We start from the raw sequence: 13,474 nt of genomic DNA on the forward strand, positions 1-13,474 counted from the left end.
TATCTTGTGATTACAGATTTTATTTGTGGACGAGCGAAATGTAATTTAATTACAGACAGTTACGGCTTTCCCCCTGTTGCTTGCCTAGGTTGCCTCGTCAGGCTCCACCCGAAGAGAATATTAATTTCCAGGTGTCCTCATGGCCCCCTTATCAACCGTCGCGTCTTACATTTTGATAGATTTTTGTTGAGTCGCCCCTCCAAGTCTTTTCTCTCACTTGCCCTCAGTGAAGTCATCTGCATGCATGCATGATGAGTGATGAGGTTGAGTTTAACAAATACAGGGGATGGACTCTTGATGGTGCCAGGATTCAACGGCGTTCCCTTCGATGCCGAAATATCAGACAGAGGGTTTGCAGGCTCTGACCTATGCGGCTGGTTTCCGTCGCCTTTCACCGTACGCGAACTGGAGATGCTGAGACTGATAAATTCCTTGACTGATCGACCAGGCTGGGAGGAGTTGGTCTTTGATGCTTCGACCATGCAGACTTGGCGAAGCGAGGCCATGGCGCAATTTCCATTGATCAGCCCCAAGACATGGGACTGGTGCGAGGCTGAGCTGCGTGACAAAGCGCAGCGATGGCAGGAGACTGGTCTAATCATGGTTCTAAACGCTGCCAGTGGCGTGTGTAAATCAGACACCATCATTCCTCCTTCAGTGGCCATGGAGATCCAGGGTTTCGTCAATTCCGCCTTGAAGGAAAGTGACGGGCAGATGGACTGGGCACCAGCTTCAAACCAGCAGGTTTGGAACCTGATTGACCCCTCACTGTACCCCCTGGTTCGCGAACGCACAAGAGTACTGGTCAGTAGCGGCAGTGTTCCGCTTGAGAAGACGCTGGACGCTTATGGGCAAGGAGAGGCACCGCCGCCGCTCCATGAAGACAGACACGACTGGGAAGTTGAAAAGTACATCTACTCACTGCGCTATCAATGGCTGCCTTGCGAGGTTGAATTCTGTGGGCCGGCTGGATCAACAGACGTGCGGATTACTTCCTACGTCAACAATCTTCACCCGCGTGAGCAGCGGCCATTCTACAGGGTGTTGGAAAGTGTAATATCCAAAACCATTGAGCCATGGAACCAGGCTCTGATTAGACTAGCGTTCGCCGGGCCCCTTTGGGCCGGCCGGGAACCCATGCGTATCCGCACATTCGGGGTTGAGTGGGATAACCGTTATCCTCAATGGGCCGAGGATCTTCCGACCACGCTGGACGTCGATAAGTCAACTGAAGATTATCCGCGGGCGCTCGCTCGGCTCAAGGAGTACCTTTCTTTGCCAGAGTATGGGCTGAAGGTGCAATGGTCCTATAATTCAACACGTGAAATCCCTGCAGACTGGGAGGCAACATTATCCTTGCGTGAAGTTGTGAATATCAAATACAGTCGCATGTTTCGGTTCCAGCACTCCGAGCCTGGCACCACCTATTCCTACGAAGACTGGAAGGCAGGTCGAACGGCCCACGCAATTGTCGGTCGTCGGGATTACCACAACGTTGACTGATTATCGGAACTTTGGCAGAAAAGCCACGAAATCAAGGATCCGATGGTCCATAATGAGATATTGAGAGCAAAAGACGAGGTCGATCATCAATTTCAGACCGTGAAACTCCAGGACGAGTTCCGCGAAAAGGGGCTGCAGATTATTGTCAAGCTGGGGGGCATTGAGCTCGCTCCTGATAATCCGTCCTTCTTGGGCGAGGATTGGCACGTGGACGGCCTGGCGAATGAACATATAGCGGGGGTAGCCTTGTATTGCTTTGATCTTGGAAACGTGGCGAATCCCCGAATCTCCTTCGCTCATGAGATTTCCATGGATGCCGATGATTTTTCGTTTAGTTATTTTAACTGGGACATTCCGTATCTGGAAAGGCTGTTCGGTGTTCAGAATGAGAAACCATCGTTTCAAGAACTCGGATCTGTGTCCATACGTCAAGGGGGTCTGATCGCTTTTCCAAACTGTATATACCACCGCCTTGAATCATTTGAATTGGTGGACAAAGCTCGACCTGGACGCTGTCGCTTTTTGACTCTGTGGCTCGTTGATCCTTACTACCGCATCCGTTCCACGCGAAATGTGCCCCCCCAGCGTCTCGATTGGTGGGAACAGGAAGCCCGATCCCATCTATCATCAGCCCATCCACTTCCCCAAGAATTGGCGGATCAGATCATTACGGAGGCTGGTCTGTGGCTTATGAACTTACCAGAGGCCCAGCACCACCGGCGTGAGCGAGCCAAGGAGGAGGCATTGGCTTATGAGAAGATCAGGAGTCAGATTGAGCGTAACACTATATGCCTTTTGAAGCAATGATACTACCTGGACTACCTTAGCCAATAACGAGACATCCTGAATAGAAAGATTGGGAGCCTGTGCACACATGCACATATATAGTCCTTTCCATTTAGTATCAGTGAGAAGAGTCACTGACCTGCGCAAAGTACAGTCATCTGCTGTGGGAGAGAGGCTAGGAGATCCAATAACTTCTGCTCATGGACACAGTAGCTGTCAGAGTCAAACTTTCACAGGCTCTCATTCTAAGCCCGGTCTACTTCCAAGTATCATTTATATCAACAACCTATACAGACTTGCAGTTTCTTTATTACCTATACTCTGGTAGATAAGCTCAGTGTCAACATAATACACCGGTCATCCAGGTCTCATCTACATGGAGGAAAATAAGTAGTAAGCCTACTGCTAGCATAAGGCTCCAAAGATTACTCAGAATCACTCTTCTATTCCTATCCACGTATAGAATTAGTAGGGTGTGTACTGCATTCTCCTTCATTACGATCTTAAAGCATGATGTATGCTAACAAGCAACGTGTATGAAGAGATCAGTCAATAACCCTCTGGTAGGTTTCCATCAGGACGCCCTGGTAATGCCTAGTGAAATAGAAATAGATATACAACTGTTGCGCTGGCGATTATAGTCGAGTTAGCAGAGGATACCTTAAGCTGCATTCAGCCGGAGTCAAACACCCTGGATGCATGAGGCTCGAAATGATTGATTTCTACATACTGTAGGGATGAAAATTGCATTTCATAGTCGGATACGGAATCTTGCACTGCTACCGCAGAGAAGCGAGATGGCCAACCCGAGCTGCTTGCGCAGCAATGTCATGGAGATTCATTGCTAGAAAAGATCCAACGCCAGTATGCACACCACGGATCACCGGAAATTCCCACGCAAAAGCAAGACAGAAAGAGACACAGTAGATCCGAGGAGACCAGGATACCCAGGTTTCACACCTCTAGGTCACAGAAATCACCAATATAAACGCGCATAGGGGCTACATATGACAGGGAATTAACAATAAAAGACGGAAACAGAACGCTCAAGGGGTATATTCCAATGCGTACATCATAACCAGATATCACCTTCTTCGCCATTTACCCATCGTTTCCAGACTTGATCATAAGCATTCTCTAAATCACGAACCCAGCGTTTGGTATCAAACAGACGGCTCCCCATTCTCTCCTCAAACAGCATCCGGCGGAGGTCGAATAGCCGGCCGCTCGCTCGACCGCCACACCCGGGGTTGTACCGGAGACTGAGGCAAAGGCGGATGGCCTTGTCCTCATAGTCTTCGTCAGATACTGCCGTCAACTCATCACGGGCCTTGCGGCCAGCGTCAGAGTCAGGCAGCGCGCTGCTAAGGATGCTGCTCGCCATTCGAGAACACATTTTGTACTTGTAGCGGGGATATGTGAGCAGTGGTGTGCCACTCCACAAGACGTCTGTCGCAGTCGTGTGTGCATTACACTCTGGCGTATCTAGGAACAAGTCCAGGATTTTCGCCCGAGAGATGTGAGCGTTCTTCGGAGCCACATCCGTAAAAATGATCCGGGATGCTGTCTCTCGGCCAGCCCACGCGATGGCTGTCTCCCGAAGGTTCTGTTCACCCAAGTCCGGGAAGCGAAGCAGCCACAGAACCGCGTTGGGAATGCGCGCCAGTATACGAAGCCATGTACGGAACGTTGTTGGCTCAATCTGAATGAAAAGGCTTAGCATACTCTAATCACACATCATCATAAGGACAATACTCACCTTGTACAATTGGTTGAAATTACCGAGGATGATCGTGTCATCGCTGAGATTTGGGAACAGCTCTTTCCGCATTCGCCATCGCCGCTCCTGCTCCTGCTCCCAGGTGATGCGCGCATCTTTCGCGTCGGGAGCGCTTTGCCGATGGTCGCAACAGAAGAATGTATCGCGAGTATAGACAATCTTCTCGCCATACACCCAGTCTTCAAGCTCCTCGCCGTGATCCTGCTCCAAGAGTCGATCCTCAATACGGGCGTTACGCCTTCCGGGACCTAGCGTATCGACAGGGATGGAGATCTCATCTGCAAGAATATAATCACACCACTCAGCGCCCAGTGTCCCTGCAAATCCCATAAAAGACATATGTATTGGGGCAGGTCGTGCGGCAAACACCTCGTTACGCGCTCCCCGTGTGTAGCCGTTGAGATTGACAAGGATGTGGATCCCATCGTCGACGATCTGCTTCACAAGTCTCTCGATGGGCCAACAGCTGGCGTCGTGGAACACGGGTGCTTCCTTCTCGATCTGCTGACGATGCACGGATTTGTCGCTTGCAGTGGTCGCGTAGCAGTACGCCTTAACCCTGGACGGGTTGTGCAACCCAAAGACAGATTGCATTAAATGGGCGAGAGGGTGATTGTTAAAGTCCGACGAAACATACCCAACCTTCAGATATGGATTTGGAGGCGGCGGCGGTGGGTACACCGTAGCTGGAAGCCACGGAGAACGTAGGGTCGAGCACGAGATTCGAAGCCCATTCCTTTGAGAAATCTGACGGATCTGTTTCGCAGAAAGCGGACAGGTAAATGTGTGAAAGGGGAGAACAGTTGGTGCATTGGGCACTGTGAGCCCCGATGGGAGTTGCGGCCGTTGATATTTGGTTAGCGGGTATTCCTTGCCGTAGATATAGCGGTCCTGGTACCACTGCCAGGTGATCGAACGATTTGCACGCTCGATCAATTTGACGATCCGCGAACCCTCCCACCTTTGTCCAGCCCAAGACTGTAGTATGGTGGCCAAAGACCCGCAGGCGGAGCGGCGACTCTCCAATGCCGGAGCGATCTGAACGCACAGTTGCTCTATCGTGTTAGGTGACAGTAGACCAAGACCCCACGACTCCCCCTCCTTGAGCTGTCGATTTACTATATCAACGACGCGCTGTATCCAGCCAGAGCCGGTTTCGCTCGTAGATGCATCACGGAGCATCCCTTGCTCAGTGACATGCCATCGGTCGCGGAAACCATACCCATTGGCAATACCTCCACGTCCGACCCAGTTGCAGACGGAATTCAAGGCATTTGCCAGTCCGCATACTGCTTCAGCGAATTCAGGGTTCACTTTGACGGCACGTTTGTAGTAGGTAATCGCATCGTTGACTCGGCCTGCATCTTTGACGGCGTTTGCCAGATTGGCCAAGGCAATATCAAAGTTACCATCACACTGAACCGCTTGCTCGTACATGCGGATGGCCGCCTGGAGCTGCCCGATGTCTTTAAGAAGGCTACCCAGATTGGTATAAAGATGTGCGTGTCGCGAATCGAGATGCAATCCGTAGTTGTAATATGCTAGCGCCAGTGAAATCCCACTTCCGGGTACCACTCCAGGAACCTCAGGGTGTTGTGCTTCCCCGCTTGAACGAGGGAGGCTCTTGCCGGCAGCATTGTTCTGGATTCCAGCAAGCAAGATTCCAACGTTATTGGCAGTGGAGGGACTCGGTTGAAGGGACAGGGAGAGGTAATAGAGTGCCAAGATGTCTCGAACGCCAGGAGATTTCTTAGGAATGCCCGAACCGGAAATATTGGACATGCCGTCTTGATAGATCTTGGCCAAGGAAAGCAGTGAGTTGCTCGTGGTCGACAAGGCGGCTTTTCTTGCAAGGCCTTCGGCCACAAACTTGATGCCGGGGGGAGTTCCGCAAGGTGCGAAGACTAACTTCGAAGTCTGCAAGGCCTTATCAGGATAAAGAAGAATGATTTCCTGGCTCTCGTGAGAGTTCAAGGGCGAGTAAGCCTGATGAGAACCCTGGGAGAAGGCAGTATATATCTGTTTAATCAAACTTTGAATGCCATGGCGTCGTCTCCCGGCCGCAATCAAGACAGCATCCTCGAAGGCCGCCGCAGCACCCGCATTGTCGCCCAGTGCGTAGAGCATGTTGCCCTTCGCATGAACGAGCGCAAGCATTCTGCCATTGTCACAACCTGGTATAGCGTAGCCGCTGGAGCCAAAGCCAACAGCGCTAGCTTCAGATGGCTTCTGGTTACCGGTCAGCGAGCGGCCGAAGTCATCGTCGTAGTCGAACGATGCCTTCTCATAAGATCCGACACTTGAAGCGCCGCTGTCCGCATCACTCTCGGTTTCGCTCGCATGTTCATCCGTGGCAAAACAATCGCCATTCTTGGGAAAGCGTAGGGAATTCTGTACATAATCGATGATGTTCACGGCTTCTTTACCACGCTGGCTGCTACAAAGGAGACCGATGAGATGCTCCACAGCTTCGAAGAAACTGGGACGGAGCTTCACAGCACGAAGCCAATGTTGCATCGCCTCCTCGCGACGATCAAGCGCAAGCAGCGTTGCTGCGAGATTTGATATCGCCTCCACATGCCTGAATGTAGTCAGCACATATACACAACAACCTGGGTAGCCTGTACTTACGTTGCGTCCCTTGCAATAATCCTGGAATACCACCTCATAGCCTTGGGATAGTCTCCAAGTCCATAGGCAAGACAACCGCCAAGCAGCATCCCATCAATCCACTCCCAACCACTCTCCATGCAGAGATGCGAGAGCATTTCGAGAGCGGACATGGCATTTGCTGTGGTCGAATTCTCACCCGTTGCAGAAAAAGAGAGACGGGGAGCCGGTCCTGGAACTGTAACTCTGCCAGTATGGCGCAATCTGTCTAGCATTTGTGAATCCGATGTTGCATACTGTTGGAATTGACCCATAGAAGGACGACGACTATGCTGGAAAGTAGCTGTGGTATCCACTGGCCTTGAATACCCAAGAATATTAGTCTTCTGATGGCGTCCATCATAATGGCTTGAGGGGTAGCTATTATGCCGATGAAATTCGGGACTATTCGACTGAGAGAAATCCAAGCCTGGCTGTCGTGGAGGTTTAGGATATATGCTCGGTTTCAAGCGCAGGGGCTGCCCATCACTCCCTGCCTGGGAGATGCTGTTTCGACGGGCTTGATGGATGGACGCGAGGAGATCAACATATACACCATGCGCCCATGATAGTATCTTCTCCTTGAATTCGACATTTGCAGCGCGTGAGTGAGCAGATGGAAAAGCGCCGGGCAACCCCGGCCCGTTGGACGCAGGCAGCACGGAGAAGGATTCTCCGCCTTGATTTGTTGAAAATCCAGTGCTAGGATTAGTACGAATGTGCAATGGGAGAACGCGGTGGTTCAGTGAAGAATCCAAAGATTTCTGTTCGGAATGACGGGGAGGAAAGTTGCCTTTCACTGCAGTACCGTGGCTGAGGATCCCTGGAGGTGCGGTGCTCCAACCGCCCGCCTCACCATGGCTGCCTGGAAGGGCCGTATTTGCGTTATTGAATGACTGCTGTGCTGCATCGAAAAAGGGGAGACCGGTCTGATTCAAATGGTTGAAACGCGTATCTCGAAATGCTGCTGGACGGTATGGAATGTAGACACCGTCAGGCCAGTAGGGGCCATACGGGCCGCTACCCGCCGACGCTGTTGGCCCGAGACAAGGCTGGAGCGTTGCTGGTAAGACAGTAGGCACATAGGCCCCATTCTGTACGTAGAACCTCTGCTGCGCTGATTGCATGGGTAGTGATTGATTGAGCATCGAGTCAGCCCCAGGAATATAATTCAGAGAGCGAACCCAGCCCGTCCCATTCACATCCGTTACCATGTCTCCCGGGGCTATGTTGCCTCGACTCGCATCGTTCTTGAAAACAGGAGGAAAGACCACATGTTTAGCTGCTGAGGACTGGTCGAGCGACGCTTGTTGCCAGTTGTCCGAAACAAACCCCGTCTGAGGAGGGACAAGGTGGCCAGAATCCAGAGGTGAGACTAGTATGTGTTTCGTAGCCGGCGGCTGAATCGTAGTATCTCCGGGGGTTCCATCATAGCCCGCTGCTAGGGTTCCATTCGGTGTCTTCCTCCTAAGCGCATGTTCAGCGGCATGTTTGGGACTGGGCTGCGGACTGGCGGTATCATGAAGTCCGAACCGTTGGACGGGATGCGGGTACTGTAATCGGGTCCGCGAGAACGACTGGGAGTGATCCTTATTGATATCACTGCCAGGAAGTGACGGGGCAAAGGATGTGGAATTAGAGTCGTAAGGTGGAGTAGCAGTGTCGGCGGTGTAGTAGGGGTGGAGGTGGTGATGCGGTTGTACCGACGGGAAGGATGCCACCGAAGGCAACATGGTTACCTCGACTTATATCGAAGAGCGGGGAAAGTGTAGAAGAAAGCAACGATAGACAAAAAATGTAGTTGGGAGGAATCTGAGCGGTAGAGACGGAAAGGTGACAGTCGCAGAGGTTGAGAGCGGTCACAAAAAGTTGACACACGCACGTTCACTCCTGTTGGATTGATCAACTAGCAACCTCCTTGAAACGTTTCCGACACCTCATCCTGGGCGTAAGCCGGCTCACTTGAACACTCAGCAAAGACCCCCACTGTTTGGCTTCGAGATCGACATGAAAGCTGTTGGTAGGCAATGACGATGATCTGATATATCGTGCAGGGCGGCCAAGAAGCGTGGAGGAATGATCAGAGGGAAAGGATGTCTGATTCGAGGCTAGCATTCACAAGGAATAGTCGCTTGGGTCCAACGGACAGATAGGAAGGCGAATAGATATCGGATGTGGCTAGGTGCTATTTGGCCGTGAAGACCAAACGCAAGGGAGGAAAGGGACTCAAAAAGAGTCACAGTCCTAGTCAGCTTCCCGAGAGCACCCACACTGACGCAGGTGTCCGTGAGACGCGATCGACACCGACTGGAGAAAGGACAAGCTGTGAATAATCTTGGCAATAATGCTGAGTCGGCGCGAAAGAATTGTGATAGGGAGGAAAATTAAAAGGGATGAAAAGAGATAAGAGACAAGTCCGCGGTAGTAGCCGAAGGTTGAATGCCAACTAAATGAGGATGAAAAAACCAGAAGCCTTATTGTCAGAGATGAGCGTTAATATCCGGCGGTGTGCGTCGTCCTCCCCCCTCTATTCTCTCGATAAGATTTATTGACGGGCGCAACTTTTGCCAATCGAGAAGCGGAAGCAGGGGAAGAGCGGGCGGGCGCGGAGGCGAGGATTCAACGGCTGGCGGACAGATGATGTCGAGAGAGCACGGAGTACGGAGAAGGTTGAAGGGGTGGGAAGAAGAGGATTTTGAAACCAGGAAGAACGAAAAGTCCGGGGTAAGCAAAGGAAAGAAAGAGGAGGGACAAAGGGACAGGAACCACGTCCGTCAAATGCGCGCAGATCCAAAAGAAGCGAAGGACAAAGAAAAGTGCGAAAGAACCTTAAAGACGCAGGAGGATAATCATCGACTCAGGTAGTTAACTATGGAGATGGCGATGATAGTCTACTGGAGTCTGGAGTCCACTAGTACGATGGAGCTACTGTTACTAAGGAGTATCAGAATCAGGATCGCTTTATTATGGACCCAGAACTAGGGCGGAGCTTCAAACGAATGCAGTGACTCCCGGCCTGGAGAATAAGGTACCTTATCTAATATAATAGTACGGAGTACGTAATTGATGCGTCCTTGTATCTGTGGCCGGTGACCACTCTATCGTCACCTTAGCAATCTCCCTGTTGGAACTACATCGGTACTTGTGTCTAAAAATGACTTATCACCATGATCAAGTCACAGAGGAGTCTAGGTGTCTGGAAAGGGTGGATGGTGATGCTGTGATATGGCAAATGGGGCAGCGGAAGTGGAGCCAATGGCAGAGGGGATTCCTGAGTTGGGAGATGATGAGCTTTACTAGGTACTTAGGCGCTGCCTTATATTCCGTACATGTGCACGAATGGCAGTCTTCCTAACCCCATTTCATACATGGATATGATATCTTGTTTCTAATAGACATAGTATTATTGTCTCCTTCTGTCTCATGACAATATCTTCAGTGTCAGAGGTACCTACGTAATAATCTACCTGAAAAGGGATGGAAAAAAGAGCGACAAAAATGAAGGCATCGCCAGTGGATCCACCTTTCTGCGATCCAACGGCCTTTGAGCACTAGACAGAGACAGTCCCGCACTGCCCAGCCGACCCCCGGCCAAGTGGCGCCCGCTGGGATCAAGCCTTGGGAGGATTCTGTTGGCCCGTTGGTCAGCGGAAGGGCGATCTGGCACTTTCTGTGGGCTCACAGTGGAGACAGAAAAAGCTGATGGTTGCAACCCAGCCTCTGCTTGACGCTTGTGCTGTAGATTCACCATCACTACTGTGCTGGCATGTGGTATGTAGATGGGTAACTAGTTAGGTGCATGATGGTGGGTGAGTCATCATCTCGACTCTGGAGAGTGTAGATCTCGTTGATAATTTATATGCCAAGTGGCCAGAAGAAAGGAGGGAGCAGAAACATGAGACGAGGCTAAGATTCCAGCGGCTGATGGTGCCTCATCTGGCTGGTCTCCTCCCTGCAGCCACAAACCGCACAAACCGCATCCAGAGGCTGAGAGATGCACATGCCATTGCCGTAGCAAGTCAAATAATGAGACATACGATGACCTTCCAAGGAGTATGGGGGATCAGCACTGTTACCATTTCACCAATGACGGCTGACATCTAACTATCTAGTTGGCATAATTCTTTTATTCTCTTCATTCTCTTTTTACATTTTATTCTTTTCCATTTTATTTTTTGAGCACAATCCCTGCGATATATTACCCAGTTGTAATTGCCGCATTTTCCCAGCTCATTACTGGCGATCATACAGGTGTACAATGAATAGTATAAGAACAATGATAATAGATTATGATCAATGGGAACCGTGTGTACGCACCGCATGCTGTGATTTCGCTTGGAGGACAAAAAAAAACCAATTTCCGACCCTGTCCACCGGTCCAACTCAAAATCGCATACCAGGTGGAGCGGCTGCAGCTCCATCCCATGTTCCTAAATTGTCCACTATCCAATAGTCGAAGGTTGCGTATGGCTGTGAAATCTCACCTGCCTTGAATCTTTGATTAGGGTAAATCAAAAAGACAAACGGAAAAATGACCAAAACTGCCCAGAGCAGGATCTATCTCAAAAGGATGGAACATCCCCCCGCTGGCAGCAACAGTGGCAGACCAACAATGTCACAAGTATCGACGATCAGACCAATCGGCAACCTCAGCTGCATCGATATGATAAAAATGGAAAAGACTACTGAAGTTACCATTGCACGAGCCTTAAGGTTCTACAAGTCATGCTCATCGTCATCTTGTCAATTCCATAATTTCTTTGATCCTTCACCGTTGCTCTTCCAGAATCCAGAGAAATATGCATCGACCCCACTGCTACATTCCCATCCACCCCTGGAATGTCACTTGCAAGCTGAAGGATCCGTTCAGACTTTTGTGTAACTGCTTGGCATTATATATTTCTCAGCTCTAGATGGACCGCACACGCGCCATACTGTCGATGCTGTGCTCCTGTAAGGCGACAATCGCATCTCGATTATCACAGCCTATGACGGTAAGAGTCTTCGTTGGGAAGCACATTGGTTGCAATCGACACTTCTCCATCCCAGAAGTGCGAAGAGTAGACAGGGATCTATGCATCTCGATGCGCAGCCATTGTCTCTACAGCGATCGTCCCGACGTACTACGTAGCTCTTCGGGGATAGAGGGAGATCAAGAACCACAACCTAATTGGTGTAAACGGTTTATGACACCAGACAACTAATGGCCGTTCATCATATTCGGTCTTGTCAGAAACAAACTCTGGGAATCTCGTATCTACTATTTCAAGGACTAACAAAGAGAAGGAACAAATCGAAACAAAGCATACAGTGTATTGCAATTTATGATCTAACCAAAAACTACGTGCCAGGTACGAACCCGGATCTACGGCAGTGATGTCGACCCAAAAGATGGACCACTGTACCCACGGAGAGAAGCAAGCTCCCCACCAAGGATACCGCGGTGAGTAGAGGGTCAAGTGTTGATCTTCTTTGCGTAAAATAAGCCTATACCACGTTGCGTGAGTTCAATCCAGGCCCGAAAGCGGGAAAGAACGGTAAGAGCCAGAGTGTTGCAAAGGTCATCTGAAGGGACGCGACATCATGATCCCGCTCGCATTTGGGAAAGCAAGCAAACCACGAGAAGCATAGGACAGGAATGGAGGGAAGGGACGGAATGCCTAGCGAAGAAGCATAGGATTTCTTGAGACAATCATAATTGGGAATCTTAGGTCATAACTCGTAAAAAGTTGTCCAGGGGAATGATCATATTTTCTGTAACTAGCATGTCGTTACAAACCGAATTGACGACCGCCGCACTTATAGATCATTTATTCCTCAGGAACTAATTTCATCATTAGTTCAACTTCAACTAGCAGTGTACTCAACACGACTTACCATCGATCTCACCAGCCTTGATGTCGTCAGAGACATCCTTAGGGCTGCGGCCATCGACCTGGCAACCGACGGAGAAAGCAGTACCGAGGATCTCAAGGACGGTGCCACGGAGCTCCTTGGCGAGAGAGCGGTGACGCATCTTGCGAGCAATCTCAACGATCTCATCGAAGGGAATGGACTTGTTGTGCTTGATGTTCTTCTCCTTCTTGCGGTCACGAGGAGGCTCCTTGAGGGCCTTAATGACCAGAGAGGAAGCGGAAGGCACGACAGAGACCGTGGCCTGACGGTTCTGGATGGTGAGCTTGACAGTCACACGGAGACCCTTCTATAAGGTCGCACAAAAATCATATTAGCGATCCGGTACTCTTCATCTTTTGACTCCTTTTGAGTTCTTACCCAGTCACCAGTGCTCTTGGCAATATCTTCACCAATCTTCTTGGGGGACAGACCGAGAGGACCAATCTTGGGAGCCAGAGCGGACTGGGCTCCGACCTCACCACCAGTCACTCTCAGGTGACTATGTTACGGTTAGCTCTGTCGCTCCGGAATTTTGCGACGCGAAGACAAGATGAACTTACATGATCTTCACCTCATTGGGATCGAACTTGGGAGCTGCCCAATGGGTGTTATGTTAGTCGCCATTATCGTTGAAGCCAAGGAGATGATACTTACGCATGGCGAGTGCGAAAGGTCGTCAATCGTCCTTGGAGTGTTGGTCGGGGCGGATGGTACGAAGAAGCAAATTTAGAAGTTCACAAAATTTCCTTAAGAAGTTGAGGACATTTTAGCTTGGCCCGCACCTCCGGCTAAGCGAAACCTCGAACGGGGAAAGCTCCTAGGGCTAACCCCACCGTAATCACATGACTTCTACCATTACTT

The 13,474-nt window shown here is 50.4% G+C and overlaps 3 protein-coding genes across 3 annotated transcripts; 1 reads left to right on the plus strand and 2 right to left on the minus strand.

The window, feature by feature from the left end:
* Positions 1 to 297: 297 nt before the first annotated feature.
* On the plus strand, positions 298 to 2,310 carry AFUA_1G03370 (DUF4246 domain-containing protein; the record flags this gene model as incomplete). Its single annotated transcript, XM_744994.1, has 2 exons — positions 298 to 1,470; positions 1,522 to 2,310. The coding sequence occupies 2 exons, from the start codon at positions 298 to 300 to the stop codon at positions 2,308 to 2,310; spliced, it is 1,962 nt and encodes a 653-aa protein (XP_750087.1).
* A 562-nt stretch (positions 2,311 to 2,872) lies between these two features.
* AFUA_1G03380 (uncharacterized protein) lies at positions 2,873 to 11,071 on the minus strand. Its single transcript, XM_077803803.1, has 4 exons — positions 11,063 to 11,071; positions 6,701 to 10,131; positions 4,049 to 6,650; positions 2,873 to 3,991 (listed from the first exon to the last, which is right to left on the minus strand). Exons 2-4 carry the CDS (start codon positions 8,449 to 8,451, stop codon positions 3,362 to 3,364), a joined length of 4,983 nt encoding a protein of 1,660 aa, XP_077659974.1. The 5' UTR covers positions 8,452 to 10,131; positions 11,063 to 11,071; the 3' UTR covers positions 2,873 to 3,361.
* Positions 11,072 to 11,985: 914 nt separating this feature from the next.
* Positions 11,986 to 13,413, minus strand: AFUA_1G03390 (60S ribosomal protein uL11). The gene is made up of 5 exons (XM_077803804.1): positions 13,268 to 13,413; positions 13,174 to 13,207; positions 12,992 to 13,112; positions 12,596 to 12,920; positions 11,986 to 12,542 (listed from the first exon to the last, which is right to left on the minus strand). Exons 1-5 carry the CDS (start codon positions 13,269 to 13,271, stop codon positions 12,529 to 12,531), a joined length of 498 nt encoding a protein of 165 aa, XP_077659975.1. The 5' UTR covers positions 13,272 to 13,413; the 3' UTR covers positions 11,986 to 12,528.
* Positions 13,414 to 13,474: the final 61 nt, after the last annotated feature.

The sequence above is a fragment of the Aspergillus fumigatus genome, chromosome 1 (assembly GCF_000002655.1).
Source record: "Aspergillus fumigatus Af293 chromosome 1, whole genome shotgun sequence".
Classification (NCBI taxonomy): domain Eukaryota; kingdom Fungi; phylum Ascomycota; class Eurotiomycetes; order Eurotiales; family Aspergillaceae; genus Aspergillus; species Aspergillus fumigatus.